The 11,423-nt window shown below is 38.5% G+C and overlaps 1 protein-coding gene across 1 annotated transcript; it reads left to right on the forward strand.

The window, feature by feature from the left end:
* Positions 1–1,444: 1,444 nt before the first annotated feature.
* On the forward strand, positions 1,445–7,703 carry PCDHB1 (protocadherin beta 1). The gene has a single exon (XM_037801559.1). It carries the CDS (start codon positions 1,445–1,447, stop codon positions 3,899–3,901), a length of 2,457 nt encoding a protein of 818 aa, XP_037657487.1. The 3' UTR covers positions 3,902–7,703.
* The last annotated feature ends 3,720 nt before the right edge of the window (positions 7,704–11,423 follow it).

Genomic DNA, 11,423 nt, shown 5'->3' on the forward strand with positions numbered 1-11,423 from the left:
ATTCACACATACACACACACCCCTTGGAAAATAAGGTTTAGACTTCACTTAAGTGGCAGTAACTGCATAGCATCTAGCATATACAATGCTGAGCACAAATGGGAAATCAACAAATGCTTTTGATGATGAGCATGAGATAGGGTGTCAGAAGATAGCTTCTAGTTCCTATACTGCCACGAAGTAGCTGTACAGCCTAGGCAAGTGACTTTATCCTTTGAGACCTTGGTTTCTCCACCTATTAAAAAAAAAAAAAAAGTGGTGTGGGGTGAGATTGGACCTCATCTTTCTGAGGTACCTTATCATTACCAAACATTCTATGAGTGAAAAGGAGACTCTCAACATGTATTTCCTGTATTTCTATCAGGTCATTTTAAATATTTGTAAGTGATCTTTTATTTTCTCTCTCTATGTAATCAAACATCTTCATTTGATTTATTCACTATATTACCTGGGAAGCAGAGTAATATACTGATTAGGACATAGAATTTGGAATCAGGCAAAATCGGGATTCATCTCAAATATTTACTAGCCAGGGGACTTTAGGGGAGTGACATAACCTCTGAAGTCTCAGTTTCTTCATCTGTAAAAAAAAAAGTAACAATAATGATGTATACTTCATAGGGTTCTTGCACGTATCAAATGAGATACTACACGTAAATCACTTAACACAGTGCCAGAACATAGAAATCTCATTCAATAAATATTTCTGCCATCATAAACATTAAGTGACAAGACAGTTGCCTCCTAAGCATTTGAGGGTTCTGGGACAGAGAATGGATTTGTGCAAATCAAGAGACCAGTTGGCCAAGTCCCCTATCAGTGTATCTACTGGACCCGAGGTAACTGAAAGATGAATTCTGCCTGTCTCTCTTTACTTTTCTTACCACCTTCTCAACGCCCCCCACCTCACCCCCATATATTTCGCTCGTGCTCCAGGGGAACATGCAGAGGCCTTTTTTCTTCTTTTTTCCCCCTCTCACACGATCTCTGGGCGAACAGTAGAGTGTGCCGATGGAGTTTACTTCATCGCTTTTTGCCCATTGTTGCAGCGGCCCCAGCCGACTTGCAAATACGATGACTTCAGCTTGAGCGAGTATCCTCATTGGCTTCTCAATTCCCAAGGAATTTTTTCTGAAAGGAAATTAAAAGGCGAGTGTGTAGTTGCTTTGGCAATAAACTTTCAACCTCTACCTAACTCTGTGGAATGAGAACATACCTATTAATACATTCGATAGACTGGGGAGTTGAATTGCTCAACGCAGATTTTCTTCTAAAAGCAAAACAGTTTGCGGAGCTCGGCTAAGCCGCTGGTGGCGCTACGGCAAGAGGCCAGCAAAGGAGAGCGCGGCCGCTGCAGGAACCTGTTGCGGAAGAGTGAAAGTATATCCACAAACAGCGGAAGGCGGCGGCGGCGGCGGCTGCGAGGGCGCTTGAGAGAGATCGCATGGCGGTTGCGCGCAGGAAACTCTTGCAAAGCAGGCAAGTGGGGTCTCTTCTCCTTTTACTGTGCGTATCTATGGGGGGTGCGGCAACCATCCGATATTCGGTGGCGGAGGAGATGGAGAGCGGCTCATTTGTGGCCAATGTGGCGAAGGACCTAGGGCTGGAGGTAGGGAAGCTGGCTGCGCGCGGGGCGCGGCTCGTTTCTGAGGGCAACAAGCTGCATTTCCGGCTCCACCGCAAGACAGGGGATTTGTTCGTGAAGGAGAAACTGGATCGGGAGTCACTCTGTAGCAAAGCCGACCCCTGCGTTCTGCAATTTGAAATAGTCCTGGTGGAGCCGCTACAATCCTTCCGTGCTGAGGTCAGAGTATTTGATATCAATGACAATGCCCCAATTTTCCTAAACAAGGAGCCGCTTTTAAAAATTCCGGAGAGTACTCCGCTGGGCTCTCGTTTTCCTCTGCAGAGCGCCCAGGACCTGGACGTGGGCCTCAATGGTCTCCAAAACTACACCCTGAGCGCCAACGCTTTTTTCCACCTGCACACACGCTTCCGCAGCCACGGGCCCAAATATGCCGAGCTGGTGCTGGATAAACCCCTGGACAGAGAGGAGCAGCCTGAAGTAAACTTGACAATTACTGCTGTAGATGGTGGGTCCCCGCCCAAGACTGGCACGGCCCACATCCGTGTGGTGGTTCTGGACGTCAATGACCACGTTCCCCAGTTCTCCCGCCTGGTGTACCGCGCTCAGGTACCAGAGGACAGCGCCAATGGTTCTTTGGTGGCTACGGTAACTGCCACGGACCTAGATGAGGGCACCAACAAGGAGATAACCTACTCTTTAGCGCAAAACCCAGAAGCAATTGTCAAGACGTTTCAGATTGATTCTCAAACTGGGGAGGTTCGCCTCCGAGGGCCCCTAGATTTTGAAGCGATTGAAACATACGACATTGACATTCAAGCCACTGACGGAGGAGGTCTCTCTGCCCACAGCAAAGTCCTAGTGGAAGTAGTAGATGTGAATGACAATCCCCCTGAAGTGATGGTCTCCTCCGTGTCCAGCCCTCTCCCTGAGGACTCCCCTTTACAGACTGTAGTGGCCCTTTTCACTATAAGAGATCGTGACATTCGAGTGGGAGGAAAAATCACCTGTTTCCTCAGAGGGGACCTTCCCTTTGCTGTCAGACCTACATTCCGGAATTCTTACTCATTGGTCACTCACAGAATCTTGGATCGGGAAGAGGTTTCAGCCTACAATATCACCCTTGTTGCCATGGATACTGGACCACCCCACCTATCCACTGAGACTGTGATAGAGGTGCTAATATCTGACATTAATGACAATCCCCCGGTGTTTCAGGAAGACTCCTATGTCTTGACTGTTCGGGAAAACAACAGTCCTGCGGTTTTTATTGGCAAAGTCCATGCTGAGGATCTAGATTTGGGTGAGAATGCCCAAGTAACATATTCTCTGCTACCTCCAAAAAGTGGAGATCTATCAGTCTTTGCTTACATCTCTATAAATTCAGACAATGGGAAGCTCTATGCACTGAGAACCATGGATTATGAGGCCATCCAAGATTTTCAGTTTGTGGTGAGGGCAACTGATGGGGGCTTCCTGTCACTGAGTAGCCAAGTTACTGTCAGAGTGGTTGTCCTGGATGACAATGACAACCGTCCAATGATTTTGTACCCACTGCAGAATGGCACCTTGCCCTGCAATGATCTGGTGCCCAGGTCTGCAGAAGCAGGCTACTTGGTGACCAAGGTGGTGGCTGTGGATGGTGATTCAGGTCAGAATTCTTGGCTTTCATACCATCTACTTAAGGCTACTGACCTTGGGTTATTCTCTGTTCAAAGACAAAATGGGGAAATCCGTACATTGAGGCAGATATCTGAGAGAGACCCTATGATGCAGAAACTGATCATTCTTGTTCAGGATCATGGCCATCCAGCTCTCTCCACCACTGCCTCACTCAACATCTTGCTGGTAGATGGCTTTTCAGAGCCCTACCTGCAGTTCCGGGATCCATCCAAGAATCCTAGAAGGGTGAATACATCCACCAAATATTTGGTCATTTCTCTGGCTGTGCTTTCCTTTCTCTTTCTCTTCTCTGTTACAGTGATCTTCATTATACATATATACCAGAAGATTAAATACAGAGAAAAGTTCAAAATTCAAGAGCATTTCTATGATGACTGTAATTTCCCTAACAACCTGGTACAAGCAGGAGGTAATGGATCCTTGTCCCAACCTTGTCCATATGAAATGTGCTCAGCCACTGGCACTGGCACTAGTGAGTTCCGGTTTCTTAAGCGCTTTATGCCCAACTTTCCCTTCCCCCAGGGCACTGGAGAGGTAAAAACAGAGGTTGGTTCCAATTTACCTCCAGATTCTGATAGAAACAGCTTGCGGGGGTCAGAGGGCCATGGCCGGATACCTGATGAATATATGTAGATCATATAGAAAGCCAGAACTGAGAAGAGAGGAGTCTAATTTTACACCTGGTGTGCAAGGATCTCTCACCCTTATTGAGACAAAAATGGTAGTGGATTGTTGCTTCAGTGGAGACAGAAGGGTGCCTAGGTCAGTGAAAATGGGAAAGCCAGAGTGAGGCTTGGCCTACTTAGTACAGAACAGTTATCCTGATCCCCAGAGCATATATATATCTGTAATCTCTTCTGTGGTTGGGAGCCTATTTAAAGAAATGTCACCATCGGTAAGTGTGCATGTGGCAGAGGTAGGAACTTCTGCTTTTTCATTTTCTCTGTGCTAGGCAAGTAATGAATGAGCCATAACTCATATCTCCTTTGGAAGTTCATTAGTCCTGGCCCTGGAAATGCTTAGTTCCATAGTTATCTTGTTATATTGTCTTTAAATTATTTTCCAGTAGCAAGTTATATATGCAGAGGAAAGAAAATGAACTTCCAGTTTTGACATTTCAGGAAGCAGTTAGGTTTGACAAGCAGAGATATAGTTTAATTTTACCATTATCAGAAATTTCTAGACTTTATCCCTTGATGGTTGATGTTTGAGTAGAGATCATCTTTGAATCAATACCTTTATGCCAATATTCTTAATAATGGGAATGCCTGGTGAATGATGATCCTCACAGATAATCATGTTGGGAGGCAAGGTAAAAGAAAAAAAGAATTAACTTATTCACAGATGTGAGGAAGGGTAGGTATAAGGCTAAATAGATTCCATTCAGGAAATTTGTCCAAAATTAAGTTAGATGTAGATTTCTTAATGGTTGTTTGGGGCCTTAGACAAGTCTCAACTCTCTCATAGCCAGATATCTGTTCTTGTTTTATCAGCTTTTGTTTGAATGTTGGAGATAAATGGTGGTTGAGAATAAAAATAAATTAGGCCTGCTCTCAAACATCATCAAAACAAAAAGTATTAAAAAAGAGTTCATACCAATGAAGTAGCCTTAAGAAAAGACACATTTTCAGGTTGTATGAGATATGATTTTAAGCCATTTCCCCCTCTGTGCATTCTGATGAGGACATGGAAACTAAGAAAAAGAGGTATTTCCTGGCAAATCATACATAAAGTTAAATAGAGAAAAGGGAAACAAGTTATGCTTCTTTTGATCATCACTGTTTTTCCTTCTTAAGCTATTTTAGGTCCTTTCATTTTAAAATTGAAGAAACCAATATAAAAACACTAACATATTTCTCCTATCAATGCCACTAACTGTGACTTAAAACTAAAAGTTTGCTTTAATGAGGCTATATTTATATGCCTTATTTTATAAGAATGTGTGTGAATTCAGATCGTGAGGATAGATCCTCTTCCTTCCCACAGAGGAGGACACAGTATTTGTACCTGGAACTCTAAGGATAGAGAACTTTCTCTTAAAATACTTCTCAAATATACCAGATCATATTTATTGATATAAGCCTCATTCTTGGGATTTATAACTGATATGCAATAGGAAACCCTTCACGACCTTGCTGTCTATGTGGTGGCTAAAATTTAGTGCTAAGTTATTTTTTTAATGTTAGAAATGCTTTGGGAAGAATTGGTGTAACCTATGGCTACCTTCAATATTTTCCTTAATATTTTGAGAATAGATGAAGAAGCAATTTCAGATATCAATGAATTATCTTTCTCATTAATACTGAATATTTTTCATAAATTGAGCTATAATCCCACTCATGTGAAGTAAAGCTCTTTCTTACACAAAACATAGACATGTGTTCCAGTGTATATGGATTAACCAATTAGGATTGGTTAAGGCATGCTGAAATCAGAAGCTTTACTGAGAAAGGACACAGAATTATTAATGGGTAAGTAGTAATCAGTTAATAAAACATTAGCTAAAGGCCACTAGATTAACTGCATTTGATTGCATTAAATAGTGTGTTGATTAACTGTATTTGATTACATTAGTTTGTTGATTAATTGTATTTGATTACATTTAATGATATGATCATAATCTATAGAGCATAACTTGATGTCAAAAATAAGGAAAGAATATTGTGTAGATCAATTTCAAACTTTGAATTTTGAACAGCTGTAAAATTCACATATATTCACAGACACATACACACACACACAGAGTGAGAAAATAGAGAGGAGATTTAGGTTTTCCAACCTTTGATTTTTCCAAATATGGGTATTAAAACAAAATAAAATCTATCATTTTCTATCACCATTATTTCATAAAGGAAATAACATTTTAATATAAAAATGTAAGATAATCTCATAACAGAAACCATTCTTTAAAATAAAAAATACATGTAGTATTATGAAAATTTTATTTTGCCATTATTTTTCTCATTTTTGCTTTAGATCAGTGAAAATTTTGTCACAGATTTGGAGACCACTGGATTAAATGACAATTAGATCCTATTTTTATTCAGACTTCAAATTCCTAAGTAATTCCAGTTGTAGCTGATGATTTAAAACTGACATCTGTACATCAATTCACTGAATATAAAGTGAGCTATATGTGTTTGGAGAGAACGCTGTACACCAGCTGAGATTAAGTGCAAATCTCCAATAATAAATTAAGATGAATGGAAATAATTAGGATAATTACTTCCCCACAAAATGTGAAGTAATGTTATGACTACTTGGATTTAGTCAAAGCTGTAACCCAAGTGCCTGGAAGAATGTCTTATCCAAAAGACCATGATAAATATTTTAAAGATTAAAACTATATAGCTGATTTGGGCAAATTGCTTCAATTACCTATTTAAGTTAATTATGTAAATTTGTATTTCTACTGGAAGTTTTATTTATAGAGAATTTAATCTCTTTTTAAACTTTTTACTATGAGATGATTTTAGACTTACAGAAGAACTGCAAAATAATTAAACTGCAGACTTTATTCAGATTTCACCAGTTTTTTCCCTAATGTCCTTTTCCTGTTCCAAGATCCAATCCAGGATCCCACAGAGCATTTTAGTGTCAGTCTTCTTAGTCTCCACCATCAACTTAGTATTTCCTTGACTTTCATGGCCTTGACACTTTGAAAAGTTATTTTGTAGGATGTTCTTCAATTGGGGAATCTCATTGTTTTCCATTAGATTGAGATTATGCATTATTGGGGAAAAAACATAGAAATGATGTTGTCTCCTCATTGCATCATATCAGGGAGTACATGACGTCAATATATCATATTATTAGTGATGTTAAATTACATCACTTGGTTGAGGTAATGTCTGCCAAGTTTCTTAACTGTACTATGAAGAATGGAAATAATTAGGATAATTACTTCCCCACAAAATGTGAAGTAATGTTATGTAATTAATAAATACTTGGGGGGAGATACTTTGAAACTATGCAAATATATTTCTGCTTAAACTTTTGCCCACTAATTTTAGTATCCATTCCTGTGGCAATTATTACTGTGGCATTCTAATGGTGATTTTTAATTTCCTTTTTTCTTTATACAGTTATTAATTGGAATTCTTCTATAAGGAAGACTTGTCACTTTTCTCTTATTTGTTTCTTTATTTATTTTATTATTTGGGCTATAATCAAATACTATCATTATTTATTTTATTGTTCAGCAAACCCCATTATCTGAGATGAAGAGCAAGTTTTTAAGACTGAATTTATCCATATAGAACACATTTCGATCAAAACTAGTATTTCTTTGTAACCCTATATGTTAGAGTATCTAGTATCTTAAGCAGTAGTTTCTTTAATCTTGTTAAGGTTTATTCACAATAAAGATTTCAACTTTAAATGAAAATTATACTTACTTGATTTTAAATTTCAATTACATTTATAAAACTATTAAACAGACATTAAACCATGAAAATTTAAAATTTTTTATGTGGACTTGTTTATATATTTATAAACCATGTATAATAGAGATGTCATTTAAAATAGATTTATATGCTGATTTATAAGAAATGGAATTGGTCTGTCTGGTTTTATGGAATTCTCCTAAAAACAAATAAACACATTACTTCTCTGTCATGTCTGTGAATTTTTTTGGTCTTATCTCCTACTTAAAAATGAATTTGTCTCATTCCTGGAAGTAAATTTAGCCATACAATTCTCCCATATAAAAGTCTAATTTCAATTGAGTTGAATATCATTAGTTAGAGTACGTGACTGATCAGACACATCTTCAACATAATATTTTATTTCATTCCTAAATCTGTGTAATTTTTAAAATTATTGTTAAAGTATTGGTTACATTTATAACAACATTGAAACAAAACTTTTAAAAGTAAAAATAACAAGAGTTTTCTGGTCAAAAATGGAACAGAGACATAAAATGATGAAAAGGGCCAAAACACTGTGATTTCTGAGCTACAAGATGGGAAGCTGGCATTGACTCCCATTAGTTTGGCTCTTATGAACTATCAGAAACAAAATGTTCTTCATGAAAGATGGAGAATAAAAGCCAGGATCATTGCTTAGAGCCAGTAGCTAGGATTGGTCTCTTGTTTATGAAAGAATACTGAAAAACCCTTGCCAACAGATTGGTGAAGCTATATAAGATAGCATGTTACAGGCCTATGGAAGTTGGAAGACACAGACAAAACCTCCAGACTATGTACTGAACACTGTAGCCAACAAGCAAAATTAGGTCATATGTACTATTTACAGTATCATGTTTGGCAGGAAGCCCAAATCACGATTATAAGATTCTAGACTATGGGCAGGAGGTCTAGGAAATGAACATAGCTGGGAATAGGAAGGAAAAGGAAGACATTTTTAAAAGTACCATTCAAAATAAAACTGTTTAAGATGCTCACAGAGATGAATTAAGGTATTGCACCCACAAAAAGAACAAAGAATTAGAAACAAACAAAAAATATAACAGACTGAAATAAAACAAATCTGGATATGAAATTAGCTAATTAGAAATTTTAGAAATGAAACATACTTTTTGTAATAAAACATCAGTAGACGGGATAAATTGTATATAATAAGGAATTCAATAACACAGAACAAAAAGGTAAAATTTATGAGAGTAGTTAAAAGATGTTATAGTTATCTATTACTATGTAACAAACCATCCCAAAACTTAGTGGCATAAAACACCCAGTTTACTATGCTCGTGGACTCTATGGTAAGGGATTCAGACAAGGCACAATGGGGATGGATTGTCTCTGCTGTATGATGCTTGAGGCCTCTGCTAGATAGAAAGGCTCAAGGTTTGGGGGTGACATGATGATCTAGGATAGTATCATCTGGAGGTGACTTCGCTACCAAGATTAATGCTGGAAGTTAACCACAACACTCGCACCTCTCTTTGTGGCATGTGCTTCTTCACAGCATGGTGGCTGGGGTCCAAGAGCAAGCATCAACTTTTTTTAAATTCAATTTTATTGAGATATATTCACAAAACATGCAGTCATACAAAGCATACATTCAATCGTTCATAGTACCATAATATAGTTGTGCATTCATCACCAAAATTAATTTTTGAACATTTTCATTACCACACACACAAATAAGAATAAAAATTAAAGTGAAAAAGAAAAATTAAAGAAAAAAAGAACACTGAGTGCCTTTTTTTTTTTGCCCCCATTTTTCTACTCATCCATCCATTCACTGGACAAAAGGGAGTGTAGTCCATATAGCTTTCCCAATCACATTGTCACCCCTCATAAGCTACATTTTTATACAGTCAACTTCAAGATTCAAGGGTTCTGGGTTGTAGTTTGATAGTTTCAGGTATTTATTGCTAACTATTCCAATTGATTAGACCCTAAAAAGGGTTGTCTATATTGCAGAGAAGAGTGCCCACCAGAGTGACCTCTTGGTTCCTTTTGGAATCTCTCTGCCACTGAAGCTTATTTCATTTCCTTTCACATCCCCCTTTTGGTCAAGAAGATGTTCTCCATTCCACGACGCCGGGTATAGATTCCTCCCTGGGAGTCAAATTCCACGTTGCCAGGGAGATTTACTCCCCTGGGTGTCAGATCCCACGTAGGAGGGCAATGATTTCACCTGCCAAGTTTGCTTAGCTAGAGAGAGAGGGCCACATCTCAGCAACAAAGAGCCATTCAGGAGGACACTCTTAGGCACAATTATAGGCAGGCTAGCCTCTCCTTTGCAGCAACACTCTTCCCAAGGGTAAGTCCTGTGGTAGAGGGCTCAGCCCATCAAACCACCTGTCCCCTATGTCTGTGAGCACATGAGCAACCATCCAGGTGAGGAAGCACAACACCCCTGCATTCTCCACCAGCTCCTCAGGGGGGCTCTGCATATTTTTTTCATTGTTTTTTTTTTAATTAACTTTTTTTTAAATTAACTATTAACTATATAAAAAAATTTTTTAAAAACATTTCAAATAAACACGGGAGTAAGAAAAAGACAACTAACCTAAAATAACTACTTTACTTCCAACGTGTTCCTACTCTACCCCAAGAAAATAACCTAATATAGCAACATTTCTGTGAATTTGTTCCTACCATACCCACCAGAAATTAACAAACCATAGTCATTCCTGGGCACTCCCAGAACGTTAAATTTACCCATGATAGCTTATCTGTTGTTATTGAGTTATCGTTCCCCCTTCATTAATTGCTCTCTATTGCTAGTTTCCCTCCATTCTACATTATAAACCATTTATTTTACATTTTTCAATGTTCACATTAGTGGTAGCATATAATATTTCTCTTTTTGTGCCTGACTTATTTCATTCAGCATTATGTCTTCAAAGTTCATCCATGTAGTCGTATGTTTCATGACATTGTTCCTTCCTACTGCTGTGTGGTATTTCATCGTGTGTATATATATATATACCACATTTTATTTATCCCCTCATCTGTTGAAGGACATTTGGGTGTTTCCATCTCTTGCCAATTGTGAATAATGCTGCTATGAACATTGGCGAATCATCAACTTTTAACTATATTTTTTATTGGTCAAGCAGTTAGAGAGACCACATTCAAGGGGAGGAAACAGGCCCTATTTCTTGAAAAGAGGAGTGTCAAAGAATTTGGGGATGATGTTTTAAAACTGCCACAGAATACATGGAAGATAGATCGAAAAACTCTAACATAGGCCCATTAGAAGTTCCAGAAGATGAGAATGGAGGGAATGGCAGAGAAAAGATAATATTGGTTCTGGTTCTTGCCAAGATGGCAAATTAGTATGGATTTCACATATCCTACTCTAAGGTCAGTCGTGGAGGAACCATACAACAAAACAGTATGGAATCTCAGGAATAATGGAACAATCCTAAGAAACTCCTGGGGAGGTGTTAAGGCAAATTTCCCATCTTTGCCTTTGAACAATCAGTGTCTGCCTGCTCATTGGAAATCATTGGAAACAGTTTAGATTGCTGGTGCAGTTGTCAGCAAGAGTGAAAATCAATACAATTAAGGACTCTGTTTGGGTCAAGAATTGTATTAGATAGTTGGAGATGGACTAGTCTTGGGCTTTCACACCCCCTAACACTCTGACAAAAGCCCCTAACTGGTGAACTGTAATTTATGGTAACTCCTTCATAAAATGAAGTGAGTAGAAGGTAGCATCCTGACCCATAGAGTTG

Source organism: Choloepus didactylus, chromosome 13 (genome assembly GCF_015220235.1).
Source record: "Choloepus didactylus isolate mChoDid1 chromosome 13, mChoDid1.pri, whole genome shotgun sequence".
NCBI lineage: Eukaryota > Metazoa > Chordata > Mammalia > Pilosa > Megalonychidae > Choloepus > Choloepus didactylus.

What these genes read in the sequence shown, in the direction of transcription:
- PCDHB1 (XM_037801559.1), top strand. Translation starts at nt 1,445, where the DNA reads ATGGCGGTTGCGCGCAGGAAACTCTTGCAAAGCAGGCAAGTGGGGTCT.